The 15,927-nt window shown below is 51.8% G+C and overlaps 1 protein-coding gene across 4 annotated transcripts in view; it reads left to right on the plus strand.

Annotated features, from left to right (window-relative positions):
* The window catches only part of ITGAL (integrin subunit alpha L), a 51,204-nt gene that overhangs the window by 32,618 nt on the left and 2,659 nt on the right, over window positions 1-15,927 (plus strand). For all 4 annotated transcript variants that reach the window (XM_034940064.3, XM_034940065.3, XM_034940067.3 and 1 more), the window contains exons 20-30: window positions 33-106; window positions 1,353-1,494; window positions 4,999-5,109; window positions 5,519-5,598; window positions 5,688-5,774; window positions 8,405-8,480; window positions 11,619-11,732; window positions 12,296-12,352; window positions 12,444-12,542; window positions 13,275-13,370; window positions 14,510-14,620. In XM_034940064.3, the coding sequence (XP_034795955.1) occupies window positions 33-106; window positions 1,353-1,494; window positions 4,999-5,109; window positions 5,519-5,598; window positions 5,688-5,774; window positions 8,405-8,480; window positions 11,619-11,732; window positions 12,296-12,352; window positions 12,444-12,542; window positions 13,275-13,370; window positions 14,510-14,620 (1,047 nt within the window). The remainder of the gene's footprint in view (window positions 1-32; window positions 107-1,352; window positions 1,495-4,998; window positions 5,110-5,518; window positions 5,599-5,687; window positions 5,775-8,404; window positions 8,481-11,618; window positions 11,733-12,295; window positions 12,353-12,443; window positions 12,543-13,274; window positions 13,371-14,509; window positions 14,621-15,927) is intronic.

The raw sequence follows: 15,927 nt of genomic DNA on the forward strand, positions 1-15,927 counted from the left end.
AGCCTCTTACTCCTTTCTTCTTGGCGTTTCAGATCCCTTTTGAGAAGAACTGTGGGGAGGACAAGAAGTGTGAGGCAAACTTGAGAGTGTCCTTCTCTCCTGCAAGGTCAGTAAGGCCTCCCCCCTCCAGCCTCCCATCCACTCTGTTTTAAGACCCCCCACTCCACTCACCAGATATGTCATTTGCAGACACCACTTCCCTCTCTTGGGCCTTAGTTTCCTTTTCTGAGAAATTTGAGGCTGAACTCAGGGGCTCATGCCTATAATCCCAGCACTTCAGGAGGCCAACCAAAGGGGGAAGATTCGTTAAGGCCAAGAGTTCAAGACCAGCTATGGGAAACATAGCAAGACCCTGTCACTAAAAAAAAAATTTAAAAATTAGCTGGGCATGGTGGCTCATGCCTGTATTCCCGGCTACTTGGGAGATTGAGGCAGAGGATCGCTTGAGCCTAGGAGTTTGAGGCTGCAGTAAGCACCACTGCACCCCAGCCTGGGTGACAGAGCAAGACCCTATCTCTAAAAAATAAAAAGCAAATAAAATAAAAAGCAAATCCCTCATGGAACTCCTATGAGTCATCAGTAAATGAGATTGCAAGAATTGTAAAACTGAAAGTCTGAGCATGGCCCGGCACGGTGGCTCACGCCTATAATCCCAGCATTTTGGGAGGCCAAGGCGGGCAGATCACCTGAGGTCAGGAGTTTGAGACCAGCCTGGCCAACATGGTGAAACCCCATCTCTACTGAAAATACAAAACTTAGCCGGGCATGGTGGCACGTGCCTGTAATCCCAGCTATTTGGGAGGCTGAGGCAGGAGAATTGCTTGAATTCTGGAGGTGGAGGTTGCAGTAAGCCGAGACTGTGCCATTGCACTCCAGTCTGGGCTACAGAGTGAGATTCTGTCTCAAAAAAAAAAAAAAAAAAAAAAAAGCCGGGGGCGGTGGCCTGTAATCCCAGCACTTTGGGAGGCCGAGGCGGTCGGATCACGAGGTCAGGAGATTGAGACCATCCTGGCTAACACAGTGAAACCCCGTCTCTACTTAAAATACAAAAAAAAAAAATTAGCCGGGCATGGTGGTGGGCGCCTGTAGTCCCAGCTACTCGGGAGGCTGAGGCAGGAGAATGGCGTGAACCCGGGAGGCGGAGCTTGCAGTGAGCCAAGATCGCGCCACTGCACTCCAGCCAGGGTGACAGAGTGAGACTCCATCTCAAAAAAAAAAAAAAAAAAAAAAAAGACTGAGCATAAAAGATGATTGGTTTTGATTTATTTATTTCTGGCCCACCAGATCCCTCAGTTCTGATATTCCCCACCCTGATCCTCCCTCCTCCATCTTTCCCTGATCATCCCCCACAGATCCAGAGCCCTGCGTCTAACTGCTTTTGCCAGCCTCTCTGTGGAGCTGAGCCTGAGTAACTTGGAAGAAGATGCTTACTGGGTCCAGCTGGACCTGCACTTCCCCCCGGGACTCTCCTTCCGCAAGGTGGAGATGCTGAAGGTGGGTGAGACGACAGCGCCTGCCTGCGGGCATCTGTTCGGCAGACACTGCCCCCTTCTTTGAGCCCCAGGCAGCCAGGACAGCCTGAACACATGGGCAGCTGCGGGTGGACAGGGGTCTTAGGGTCATATCTGGGTTCCCAGCCTCGAGCTGTATGATCCGAGGTACCAGGTTTACCCTCTCAGGCTGGGTGCGGTGGCTCACAACTGTAATCCCAACACTTTGGGAGGCCAAGGCGGGCAGATCACCTGAGGTCGGGAGTTCGAGACCAGCCTGGCCAACATGGTGAAACCCTGTCTCTACTAAAAAAATACAAAAATTGGCCAGGCGTGGTGGCTCACGCCTGTAATCCCAGCACCTTGGGAGGCCGAGGCGGGCGGATCACGAGGTCAGGAGATCGAGACCATCCTGGCTAACACGGTGAAACCCCGTCTCTACTAAAAATACAAAAAATTAGCCGGGCGAGGTGGCGGGCGCCTGTAGTCCCGGCTACTCGGGAGGCTGAGGCAGGAGAATGGCATGAACCCCAGGGGGCGGAGCCTGCAGTGAGCCGAGATCGCGCCACTGCACTCCAACCTGGGCGACAGCGAAACTCCGTCTCAAAAAAAAAACAAAAAAAAACCCACAAAAATTAGCCAGGCGAGGTGGTGTGCGGCTGTAATCCCAGCTACTAGGGAGGCTGAGGCAGGAGAATCGTTTGAATCTGTAAAGCAGAGGCTACTGTGAGCCAAGATTGTGCCACTGCACTCCAGCCTGGGTGATAGAGCAAGACTCCATCTCAAAAAAAAAAAAAAATTTAAATAGAGAGAGGGTCTCACTATGTTCCCCAGGCTAGTCTCAAACTTCTGAGCTCAAGCGATCTGCCTACCTCAGCCTCCCAAAGTGCTAGGATTACAGGTGTGAACCAGTGTGCCCGGCCAAATTTCCTTCCTTTTTAAGGTTGAATAATATTCCATTTTATGCATAGACCATATTTTACCTATTTATCTGTCAATGAACACTTGAATTATTCTTTTTATTTTTTTATTTTCTTTAAATTTATTTATTTATTTATTTATTTTCTGAGACGGGGTCTCGCTCTGTCACCCAGGCTGGAGTGCAGTGGCTCGATCTCGGCTCACTGCAAACTCCACCTCCCGGGTTGACGCCATTCTCCTGCCTCAGCCTCCCGAGTAGCCGGGACTACAGACGCCCACCACCACGCCCGGCTAATTTTTTGTATTTTTAGTAGAGACGGGGTTTCACTGTGTTAGCCAGGATGGTCTCGATCTCCTGACCTCATGATCCACCTGCCTCGGCCTCCCAAAGTGCTGGGATTACAGGCGTGGGCCACCGCACCTGGCCTATTTTTTGTTTTTGTTTTTGTTTTGAGACGAAGTCTTGCTCTTGTCCCCCAGGCTAAAGTGCAATGGCGCAATCTCGGCTCACTGCAACCTCCGCCTCCCGGGTTCAAGTGATTCTCCTGCCTCAGCCTCCCGAGTAGCTGGGATACAGGCGCCTGCCACCACACCCAGCTAATTTTTATATTTTTAGTAGAGATGGGGTTTCACCATGTTGGCCAGGCTGGTCTTGAACTCCTGTCCTCAGGTGATCTACCCGCCTTGGCCTCCCAAAGTGCTGGGATTACAGGCGTGAGCCACTGCACCAAACCGAATTATTCTTATACAGCAACATTAAATGTTTCTTTGCTGGATGTGGTGGTGCGCACCTGCAATTCCAGCTACCTTGGGGGCTGAGGTGGAGAAGTGCTTAAGCCCGAGAGTTCGAGGCCGCTGTGAGCTATGATCGTGCCAATGCACTCTAGCCTGGGCAACAGAACAAGACTCTGTCTCTACACAAAATTAAATAATTAGCCAGGTGTGGTGGGGTGTGCCTGTAGTCCTGCTACTCAGGAGGCTGAGGTGGGTGGATCGCTGGAGTCCAGGAGTTTGAGGCTGCAGTGAGCTATGATTACAACATTGCCCTCCAGCTTGGGCGACAGAGCGAGACCTTGTCTCAGGAAAAAAAACAAAAAACAAAAAACAAAAAAAAAAACTGGGCTGGGTGTGGTGGTTCACGCCTGTAATCCCAGTACTTTGGGAGGCTGAGGTGGGCAGATCATCTGAGGTCATGAGTTCAAAACCAGACGGGGCAACATGGTGAAACCCCATCTCTACTAAAAATACAAAAATTAGCTGGGTGTGGTAGCATGTGCCTGTAATCCCAGCTGCTTGGGAGGCTGAGGCAGGAGAATCACTTGAACCCAGGAGGTGGAGGTTCAGTGAGCCAAGATCACTCTACTGCACTCTAGCCTGGGTGACAACAGCAAGACTCCATCTCAAAAAAAAAAAAAAAAAAAGAGAGAGAGAGAGAAAATAACTGGAGTCAAACAGTTCTGTGTTCAAGTTCTTACGGATCCCTACTGTTACCCAGTTATGACACCTTGGGAAAGTCCCTTAGCCTCCCTGAACCTCTATTTCCTTATCTGTTTCCTTCCCAGTCTGAGACTGAAATCTGTCCTTTACAAAATTGGGATGAAGATGAATGGTTTAATAATGCTTAGCCCAGGATCAGGCTCATTTTTTAAATGGTTACTGAATGTATAGAGGTAGTGGCATTTTAAAATTTTCACGATAGTCTCTTCTTTGATTGTACCACACTTTACTGAGCCGTTGTTATCTCTTTGACCTGTTTGAGCACTTCCAGTTTTTCAGTATTATAAATAGTGTTGCAATTACCCCCCTACACCCAACTTTTATTTTTGAGATAAGGTCTCACTCTGTTGCCCAGGCTAAAGTATAGTGGCATAAGCATGGCCCACTGCAGCCTCAAACTCCTGGGCTCAAGTGATTCTCCTGCCTAATAGCTGGGACAACAGGCACGCCCCACTATGCTCAGCTCATTTTTAAAAATTTTTTGTAGGCCAGGTACAGAGGCTTACACTTATAATCCCAGCACATTGGTAGGCTGAGGCAGGCAGATCTCTTGAGCCCAGGAGTTCAAGAGCAGCCTGAGTGACATACACAGACTCCATCTCTACTAAAAATACAAAAATTAGCTGGACATGGTGGCACATCCCTGTAGTCCCAGCTACTCAGGAGGCTGAGGCAGGAGGATCGCTTGAGCCTGCGAGTCAGAGGTTGCAGTGAGCCGAGATCGCACCATTGCACTCTAGCCTGGGCAACAGAGTAAGATCCTATATTTAAAAAAAAAAAAAATTTTTTTTAATAGAGATGGGGTCTCACTCTTGCCCAGGCTGATCTCGAACTCCTGGCCTTAAGTAATCCTCCCACCTCAGCCTCCCTGAGTGCTGGGATTTCAAGTGTGAGCTACCTTACCCAGCCTTCCAGTGACTATTTTGTACTAAGCCTCTGTCTGCAGCCCTGATTCTTGGGCCCTTTCCCGCTGAGAAGGTTCCATGACAGGGACAGAGCCCCTGGGGGAGGTAGGCCAGGAGGGCTGGTGGCCTCTGGGGAAAACTTGGCCTTGCTCATTAACAAACTTGTTTCCTTCTTTCACTCCCAGCCCCATAGCCAGATACCTGTGAGCTGCGAGGAGCTTCCTGAAGAGTCCAGGCTTCTGTCCAGGGCATTATCTTGCAATGTGAGCTCTCCCATCTTCAAAGCAGGCCACTCGGTGAGTGCTTCAAGTCTCCAGGGACCAAGCAGCCTAGGGGCCCTGAGCTGGTGGAGGGCAGGGAGCTCTTGGCTCAGGAGGAGGGAGCAGGTGATTGTCAAGAAGGGTGTACCTTGCCCCTACCTAAGAGAAATGTATGTGAATCTGTTCTGTGTCATGTTTGAGAGCCTGGACTTTGGAATCAGGCAAAGCTGGGATTGGGTTATTCATTTTGTGACCTTATAGACATAACTTAACCGTCTGGAGCCTTGGTTGCCTCATCTTTGCAATGGGTAGAATCCTAGCTCAGTGCTTGGGGTGCAGTGAGCACTTGATAAGGGGTCCCTGAGATGATGGTGATCGGATGTGGGGGCCGTGAGGCTGCTCCTCATGACCCTTCCATTTCCATTGCCCTCTCCTTTCCTGCCAGGTTGCTCTGCAGATGATGTTTAATACACTGGTAAACAGCTCCTGGGGGGACTCGGTTGAATTGCGCGCCAATGTGACCTGGTGAGCAGGCCCCGCCCACATCCCTGCCATGGTCTCAGACCTGGCCAAGCCCTTCTCCTAACACTGGCCTCTTCCTTGCCCCAATGCAGTAACAATGAGGACTCAGACCTCCTGGAGGACAACTCAGCCACTGCCATCATCCCCATCCTGTACCCCATCAACATCCTCATCCAGGAGTAAGTTCTTCCCAGCAGACAGCCAACCCTCCCCTCCCACCGCAGCCTCCCAACCCAGGGCCCCGACTTTGCCCCTGGGGCTCTCCTTCTGAACCTCCTTCCTTTCTTAGAGCCCCTTGGGGTAATTAGAGCTGATTCCAGCCACAACCCCAAAAGTTTTCAACATTCCAAAATGTGAGGGCCATGGAAGAGCTCAGGGAAGGATTAGCATTTACTGATGGAAGAAAAAGCTCATTGAACACTAATTTTATATCAGACTGAGGGCCAGCTGCACTGCGCAGTTGCTGACATTGCCTGGAGCCCTCAGCACCTCTGTGAGGCAGCTGTGCTGCTCTCCATTTTACCAATGAACAAGCTGAGGCTCAGAGAAGGCCGGCACTTACCCAAGGTCCAATAGCTGGAAGTACTAAAGCCAGGGTCTGAGCTTCAGCCTGTCTGACTCCAAAGGCCCAGCCAAGCTCCTGACTGTTTCAGTCACCCTAGATTCTCTCCCCTCCTGGGGGCCGATAATGCCAGGAGAGATAGGAGAAAAGTTATCACAATACCCCTTGCCCTCAGGGAGCTTACAGTCAAGTGGGAGAGCCCAAACTCATGCACACACAGAGTCAGTGACTCTCAGAACACAGTAGCAGGAAGGAACCATGGGGATCGCTAGTTGGGTTTGTAACTGAACTCTGGTCTGGCTGCTTGTTACTTGAAAGCCAGACTTAAGAAGCAAGATTTGGTGGGAGGAAAGGCAGGTTTATCTGGAAAGCTAGGCAATTGAGAAGACAGTGAACTAGTGTTCTAAAGGACCATCCGTAATGTTAAGGGTAGGGGGAAGAGAAAGGGGTTAAGATCAAGAGGTAACTTAGTACAGACATCCGGGCACCAGAGAGGATACAAGGAGGTTGGGAACTTCTTGGTCCTTGGTCAGGTCACAGTGCTTCTATAAATCTTTAACAAAACATAGTTAGTTGTTTACATACGTCCCCTTTAATGCCAGACTTAGTTTTAAAAACTACATGATAGCTGTTTTTGCATGTTATCTCAGTGCTCTAAAATTATCCTAGCCTATGGGCAGGAATGGGTAAAGGCCTCTTCAACAAAAATGGAGGGAGTTATGTCCGTTTTTTGCTATTTCAAAAAAAACCTGTTACAGGTCTTCTCGCTTATAGAAAAGGAAACTTGGCCAGGCGTGGTGGCTCACACCTGTAATCCTAGTAATTTGGGAAGCCAAGGTGGGTGGATCACTTGAGGTCAGTAGTTCAAGACCAGCCTGGCCAACATGGTGAAACCTTGTCTCTACTAAAAATACAAAAATTAGCTCAGCGTTGTGGCAGTCACCTATAATCCCAGCTACTCAGGTGGCTGAGGCAGGACAATTGCTTGAACCCGGGTGGAGGAGGTTGCAGTGAGCCGAGATCATGCCACTGCACTCCAGCCTGAGTGACAGAGTGAGACCCTGTCTGAAAAAAAAAAAAAGGAAACTCAAAATCGAGTGGCTTTTTCCAGTTGGCTCAGTTACAGAAGGACAGAGAAGGACGGGGACAGTGTCTGAGCTCAGGTCTCTAGTGCTTTTTAAATTTTTTTTATTTTTTAAGAGACAGAGTCTCGCTCTGTTGCCCAGGCTGGAGTGCAGTTGCACAATCTCAGCTCACTGCAACCTCCTCCTCCCGGGTTCAAGCAATTCTCCTGCCTCAGCCTCCCGAGTAGCTGGGACTACAGGTGCCTGCCACCATGCCCAGCTAATTTTTGTATTCTTAGTAGAGACGGGGTTTCGCCATGTTGGCCAGGCAGGTCTTAAACTCCTGAAGTCAGGTGATCTACCTGCCTCAGCCTCCCGAAGTGCTGGGATTACAGGTGTAAGCCACCGCGCCTGGCCTCCAGTGCTTTTGAACATCAATGCCATACAGTATGATACTGACATGAAATTAGAGCCAGGAAAGATGAGTGTGGGTTGGGGGAGAAATGGAAGGGTTCGTGGAGAAAGTGCGGCTTGGACTGGGGTCTGGAGGATGAGGCCATTAGGGGAAGAGCTAAAAAGGAACCTAGGTGTCCTCATCAGAGACCATGGCCCAGACAAAGGCAAGGAGGGAGGAAGCAGTGGGGCAGACCTGGGGGACAGGGATTGGGCAGGATTAGCCAAGGGCAGGTGTGTGCAGGGGAGCAGTGAGGAGACTGCCTGGACATGGGAGGCTTTGGACCTGACCCTCCCTCGCAGTAGGGGGCCGTTGGCCAATGCTGAGCAGGTGAGTGGCAGGACTAGAGAGTGATGTTGGGAAGGTTACCCAGCAGTGTGTGTTGGAAGGATGGGTGCGAGGGGCATCAGCAGTGGATACAATTATCTAGGAGATGAGCAGGGCCCAGAGGACAGTGGAGACACTGGTGAGGTGGTGCGCAGTGGGGAGGACATAGCCTCCACTGGACGCACTTCCCTGGGCTCCAGTCCTGTCTCTCCACTGTGGGCTTTGGACAAGAGGCTGGCCCTGTCCAGGAGCCTTAGTTTCTGGGAAAGAGCAGGTTGTGGTAGGGATTGAATGAGATGGTATCTGTGCCGTTCCTAGCACAGTGGCTGGGCGCTCAGAAGCTTCCTGGAGCCCGGGTTGCTGTCACTTCGTTCTTCCATCGCTGCCCTTCTCTCTCCGCAGCCAAGAAAACTCCACACTCTATGTCAGTTTCACCCCCAAAGGCCCCAAGATCCACCAAGTCAAGCACATGTACCAGGTATGAATCCCAATGTGGAAGGTCCTTATAGGTCACACATTCATTCTTTATCCCGGGGACTGAGGATGCAGGCACCAAGTAGACACAGTACTCATCCTAGCCATCCAACTGTTCAATAATCCTTTCTCTAGAGCGTCACAGCCTCCACTTACAGGCTTCCAGCAGCAGCATATGCTAACTCCTTTCTGCCACTGGATGCATTATTTCAAGAATCACAGGACTTGAGAGCAAGGAGGATGCTGAGAGAGAACCTGCTTTTTCATAACAACATTGAATGAGCTACTATTCTTTGCTCTGTTTGTTACCCAGGCTTGAGTGCAGTGGTGCAATCTCGGCTCACTGCAAACTCTGCCTCCCAAGTTCAAGCAATTCTCCTGTCTCAGCCTCCCAAGTAGCTGAGATTACCGGCATCCACCACCATGCCCAGCTAATTTTTTTTTTTTTTTTTTTTTTTTGAGACGGAGTCTCACTCTGTCACCCAGGCTGGAGTGCAGTGGCACGGTCTCGGCTCACTGCAACCTCCGCCTCCTGAGTTCAAGCCATTCTCCTACCTCAGCCTCCCAAGTAGCTGGGATTACAGGCATGTGCCACCATGCCCGGCTAATTTTTGTATTTTTAGTAGAGATGGGGTTTTACCATGTTGGCCAGGCTGGTCTTGAACTCCTGACCTCATGATCTTCCCCCCTCGGCCTCTCAAAGTGCTGGGATTACAGGCATGAGCCACCGCACCTGGCCCTATGCCCAGCTAATTTTTGTATTTTTTGTAGAGACGGAGTTTTGCCCTGTAGGCCAGGCTGGTCTGGAACTCCTGACTTCAAGTGATCTACCCACCTCGGCCTCCCAAAGTACTAGGACTACAGGCATGAGCCACCGCACCTGGCCTATTCTAAGTTAGGTATTTAGCTAGGTGCTGGCATCCTGCCCAGTCTCCAAACCCAGGTTCTGTGCCTGGTGCTTTATTTTTACCTTTTCTTTTTTCTTTTCTTTTTTTGTTTTTTTTGAGGTAGAGTCTTGCTCTGTCACCCAGGTTGGAGTGCAGTGGCGTAATCTCAGCTCATTGCAACCTCCGCCTCCTGGATTCAAGCAATTCTCCTGCTTCAGCCTTCTGAGTAGCTGAGATTACAGGCGCCCACCACCACACCAGGCTAATGTTTGTATTTTTAGTAGAGATAGGGTTTCATCATGTTGGCCAGGCTGGTCTCAAACTCCTGACCTCAGGTGATCCGCCCACCTCGGCCTCCCAAAGTGCTGAGATTACAGGCGTGAGCCACTGTGCCTGGCCTGGTCTCAACATATTCTAAACCAAATTTGCTGTCTTCCCCTAAGCCAGCATCTCCTCTGGCTTGCGTGGAATCTTTTGAAAGCACCATCTCTTTCTCAAGGAAAACTTAACGTGTCTGAGTGAATTTCTCCTTCCTCCTGCTTTGTCCCACTGCCTCCTGGAGTCTGGTTGTCTGTGTCCTTTTTCCGCTACCGCCCAGACCCAATTCCTCACCTTCTTGCAACTGGACTATTGAGAGAGGCTCCCAACATGGGCCATGACCCGCCTCTCCCAGCCTCTTTCCAGCTCATGCCTGCAGGGGATGGACCTCCCTGGAGCCACTCTCTTCCTCTGCCACCTTCTGTGACTTCCCACTGCCTCCTTGATGCTGCTCCAACTCCTCACTCTCAAGCCTTCCAGGCCCCATAGTGTGATCTTGGGCTTCCTTTCCAGCCTCAGCTCCTGTTCTCCTTCCCAGGCACCCTCCTTCCAGCCACATCCCTCTCACCTGGTGCCATCCTGGCTCCCCACATGTCTCTTCTTGGATGCCCTCTCCCACCTTCATCTGTTAAAATCCTGTCCATCTGGTCAGGCGCGGTGGCTCACACCTGTAACCCCAGCACTTTGGGAGGCCCAGGTGGGCAGATCACCTGAGGTCAGGAGTTCAAGACCAGCCTGGCCAACATGATGAAACCCCATCTGTACTAAAAATACAAAAATTAGCTAGGTGTGGTGGTGTGTGCCTGTAGTCCCAGCTACTGGGGAGGCTGAGGCAGGCGAATCGCTTGAACCTGGAAGGTGGAGGTTGCAGTGAGCTGTGATCGTGCCACCGCACTCCAGCCTGGGTGACAGAGTGATATTCTGTCTAAAAAAAAAAAAAAAAAATCCTGTCCATCTTTCACAGTCAAATTCAAATACTGCCCCTGACATTTGGCCTTTTTAATTTAACTGGTATTTCAAGTGTCCACAAATGTTCGTTGAATGAATAAATGATAGAATCCTTCTAATTTGATACATTTCCCTGCTTCCTGAGACATTGTTAGTGCCACTTCTGTGTCATTTTCTTACACATATCTGAGTCTCCCAGCCTTAACACAGGTAGTTCTTTTTTTAATAAAAGGTGCTCAGAAATTTTTTTTTTTTTTTTTTTTTGAGACAGAGTCTCACTCTGTCGCCCAGGTTGGAGTGCAGTGGCATGATCTCGGCTCACTGCAACCTTCGCCTCCTGGGTTTAAGTAATTCTCCTGCCTCAGCCTCCGGAGTACCCAGCACTGTAGGATTGTGCCACCACACCTGGCTAATTTTTGTATTTTTAGTAGAGACGGGGTTTCACCATCTTGGTCAGGCTGGTCTCAAACTCCTGACCTCAAGTGATCTGCCCACCTCGGCCTCTCAAAGTGCTGGGATTACAGGTGTGAGCCACCACACTAGGCACTGTGTCAAGCAGTAGGGGATTGGAGGTGGAGTAAGAATGGCTCCTGTCCTCAGGGAGTTCATGGTCTAGTGGAGATGCAGACATCCAAGCAGATCCTTTGCCGTCCTGCTGGGGACGCAGAGCACACTGTGGGAGCCCAGGAGGGGGAGCTGCCCTGTCCTTGGGCAGTCAGTGAAGCCTTCAGAGATAATATTAGAGCAGGCCCTTGCAGGGTGTGTGAGAGCGTGCTGGGCGGAGAAAGCTGGAAGAGCATGGAAGCCACACTGCAAGGCCCTGAGGACGGAAGCTGGCCACGCCTAGTCACTGGACACTGCCTAACCGACAAGGGCCCTGGGGACTCAGCCAATGAGGACTGGAAGAGGCGTGCAAGGGCACACAGGGTCTGGGGGGCAGCTGGGGTGGCTGGCATTCAGGGCTCTGCATCCCTTGTCCTCTGTGCCAGGTGAGGATCCAGCCTTCCATCCACGACCACAACATACCCACCCTGGAGGCTGTGGTTGGGGTGCCACAGCCTCCCAGCCAGGGGCCCATCACACACCAGTGGAGCGTGCAGATGGTGAGTGCTGTCTGTAGAGGGAGGGTCTACCCTCCTCAGGTCTTGGGGGTGAGTGCATTTGAGGGTACAGAGGGCAGGGCTTGGCCAGGTGCGGTGGCTCTGCCTCCCAAATCCCAGCACTTTGGGAGGCTGAAGTGGGAGAATCCATTGAGGCCAGGATTTTGAGACCAGCCTGGGCAACATAGCACAACTCCAGTCTCTACAAACAAATTTTAAAATTATCCAGGCATGCATGGTGGCCCGTGCCCGTGGTCTCAGCTACTCAGGAGGCAGAGGCAGGAGGATCACTTGAACCTAGGAGTTTGAGGCTGCAGTGAGCTATGATCGCACCACTGCACTCCAGCCTCGGTGACAGAACAAGACCCTGTCTCTAACAAAGAAAAAAAAAATCAAGGGGGCAAGGCTGGGTATATGGAGAGTAAGGATGGATGAATTCAGGTCCTGCTGGACTCAGAGATGTCTGAACTCACCCAGGGCCAGGGCCAGGGCAGGGGAAAGCTGGGATGCCAGTGTCTTATCTGGGTTGGGGAGGCTCTAACTGAAGACCTGCCGCTTGTTCCTAGGAGCCTCCTGTGCCCTGCCACTATGAGGATCTGGAGAGGCTCCCGGATGCAGCTGAGGTATGGGCGTGTGAGCTGAGAGACGGTGGGGCTGGGCGGTACACGGGTCGGAATGAAGCCGCCCTGACCCCGCTTTCCTCATCCTTGTCAGCCTTGTCTCCCCGGAGCCCTGTTGCGCTGCCCTGTTGTCTTCAGGCAGGAGATCCTCGTCCAAGTGATCGGGACTCTGGAGCTGGTGGGAGAGATCGAGGTAGTCCCCGCTCCTAAGAGATGTGGAGCTGCTGTGGGGGCCCCAATGCCTGGGGCCGTTGTGGGTGGGCTCCCACCAGATAGTCTGCCTCCATTTTTCTTTTCCATCTTGATGAAAAATCCCATTTACACAGTCACAGGTGAAAGAGAACAATGATTTCTGTGATATTTGCAATGCTGTTTCCATGGGCCTATGGATAGTTCCTGTATGTTCTTTATAGAAAAGCTTTCCTTACAACAATGTGGAGCGACATATTAGGGTGCCACAGTAGAGGCTGGGGCGGGGCTCACGCCTATAATCCTAGCACTTCGGGAGGCTTAGGTGGGTGGATCACTTGAGGTCGGGAGTTCTAGACCAGCCTGGCCAACATGGTGAAACCCCGTCTGTACTAAAAATACAAAACTTTAGCCGGGCGTGGTGGTACATGCCTGTAATCCCAGCTACTTGAGAGGCTGAGGCATAAGAATCCCTTAAACCCGGGAGGCAGAGGTTGCAGTGAGCCAAGATGGCACCACTGCACTCCAGCCTGGGTGACAGAGCAAGGCTCCATCTCAAAAAAAAAAAAAAAAAAAATAGAAAGAAAAGAATGCCACATTAGAGAGTTGTGTAGAGATGGGTGCACCCCCCTGGAACCCCTTCTCTGCCCCTCCCCACTGTGTTGTGGTGGGGGCAAAAGCCAGTGGGTTCTGTCCTCGTTCTCCCGGGTTCTGACGCCTTTCCCCGCTCCCACAGGCCTCTTCCATGTTCAGCCTCTGCAGCTCCCTCTCCATCTCCTTCAACAGCAGCAAGCATTTCCACCTCTATGGCAGCAACGCCTCCCTGGCCCAGGTATCTCCACCTCCTTGGAAGCCCCAGGAACAGGCAACAGAGGGAGCCCAGGAGCCCCAGGGCAGACCTAGATGTGGGAGAGCTCCTGGGCTCTGTGCGAGTCAGAACTTCCCACTGCCAGAGCCATCAGCCTGGGAGAAGCTTCTTCTCCCCTTGGTGGGCACACAACCCCAGAGTTGCCTGAGATGTAGTAGACTTATATGTCGAGTAAAGTTCAATCAAGGCCGGGCGCAGTAGCTCACACCTGTAATCCTAGCACTTTGGGAGGTCAAGGTAGGCAGATCACATGAAGTGAGGAGTTCAAGACCAGCCTGGCCAACATGGTGAAACCCCATCTCTACAAAAATACAAAAATTAGCCGGGCATGATGGTGGGCGCCTGTAATCCCAGCTGTTCGGGAGGCTGAGGTGAGAGAATCACTTGAACCTGGGAGGCAGAGGTTGCAGTGAGCTGAGATCCCACCATTGCACTCCAGCCTGGGCGACAGAGTGAGACTTCATCTCAAAAGGATCTGTCAGAGGCAGGCGTGGTGGTTCACGCCTGTACTCAGTGCCTCAGGAGGCTGAGATGGGAGGATCGTTTGAGCACAGGAGTTCAAGGCTGCAGTGAGCTATGATTATGCCACTGCACTCCAGCCTGGGCAACACAGTGAGACCTTATCTCAAAAAAAAAAAAAATCAATCTGATGGCAACTTAGCAAAGGAGTTACCAAGCCAAGAGTCAGACAGTGAAGAAAGAGCGCTCTAAGCAGAGGCAGCGGCAAGGCCAGGGGCCTCTGTGGTGAGCGTTGGCAGGGCAGGTTTGAAGAGCAGGAAGTTCAGTGTGGCTAACAGGCAGAGGGGAGGAGGGAAGCTGCATCTAACAGGTAAGCAAAAGCTGGATTCTGGACGGCTTTGAATGCTGAGCTGCGTGCGATTCCAGGGAAGCCATTGAAGGCCTAGGGCTGCCTAAGGTGTGTGTTGGCCAAGTCACGGCAGCGACTGCAATAGGTGACGTGTTAAAGGGAGAGGGTCTGCAGCTGGAGACTCCAGGCGGGTGATGCAGTCCGGATAGGAGGAGATGGGGAATGGAACCAGGTTCACAGGGACTTTCAGGGGTGGAAAAGGCATTTTCCGGCACTCCCCTCCCCCTGCTCCCAGGTCGTCATGAAGGTTGACGTGGTGTATGAGAAGCAGATGCTCTACCTCTACGTGCTGAGCGGAATCGGGGGGCTGCTGCTGCTGCTGCTCATTTTCATAGTGCTGTACAAGGTGGGTGCCTCCGGGGGTCACAGGCATTGCTGAGACAGCCAGGCTGGGGAAGGGGATCTGGTGGGAGCCAGGGAGGAGAATACCAAGCCAGAGGGCATAAGAGCCAGGGGGCCTCAGAGCCAGGGGGCCTCAGCCTACTCCCTCCTTCAACAGAGAAGGCTACTGAGGTCCAAAGAACAAGCAAGGGCCAGGTGCAGTGGCTCATACCTGTAATCCCAGCACTTTGGAGGCCGAGGCAGGTGGATCACGTGAGCCTGGGAGTTCAAGACCCGCCTGGGCAACATGGAAAGCATCCGCCTCTACAAAAAATGTTAAAAATTAGGGGGACGTGATGCTACCCAACTGTAGTCCCAGCTACTCGGGAGGTTGAGGTGGGAGGATCCCTTGAGCTCAGGAGGTCAAGGCTGCAGTGAGCCATGATGATGCCACTGCGCTCCAGCCTGGGTGACAGAGCGAGACCCTGTCTCACACACACACAAACAGCAAGAGAGACTTTTCCACGGTCATTCAGCCCATCCCTGGCAGAGCCAGGACGAGGCGTCCTGGGAGAGGAAAAGGAAGTATGCCAAATATGGAGGTCCTTCTGGCTGCTGGGCACTGTCCCAGGCACAGGGACACAGAGGCACATGCCACAAACATGCTCCCTGCCATTGTGGCGCTCACAGTCTAAGAGAGGACACAGGCAGAAGCAAGCAGAATGAGGGCTGCAAAGGGCCTGTGTGGCCTGGGGCCTAGAACCCAGGAGCCTCACTTAGGCTGTGAGGGCCTGGCAGGCCTCCCAGGAGAGGTGGCATTTGAGGTGGGATTTGAAGGCTGAGTAGACATTACAGATGAAGGCCGGGTACGGTGGCTCACACCTGTAATCCGAGCACTTTGGGAGGCAGAAGCGGGTGGATCACCTGAGGTCGCGAGTTCGAGACCAGCCTGACCAACATGGAGAAACCCTGTCTCTACTAAAAATACAAAATTAGCTGGGCATGGTGGCGCATGCCTGTAATCCCAGCTGCTCAGGAGGCTGAGGCAGGAGAATTTCTTGATCCTGGGAGGCGGAGCTTGCGGTGAGCCAAGATGGTGCCATTGCACTGCAGCCTGGGCAACAAGAGCAAAACTCCATCTCAAAAATAAAATAAAATAAATAAAATAAAATAAAGTGTTCTCGCTGGGCTCAGGGACTCATGCCTGTAATCCCAGCACTTTGGGAGGCCAAGGAGGGCAGATCACTTGAGGTCAGGAGTTCGAGACCAGCCTGGCCAACATGGTGAAACCCTGTCTCTACTAAAAATACAAAAATTAGCCGGGCATGGTGG

The sequence above is a fragment of the Pan paniscus genome, chromosome 18, assembly GCF_029289425.2.
Source record: "Pan paniscus chromosome 18, NHGRI_mPanPan1-v2.0_pri, whole genome shotgun sequence".
NCBI lineage: Eukaryota > Metazoa > Chordata > Mammalia > Primates > Hominidae > Pan > Pan paniscus.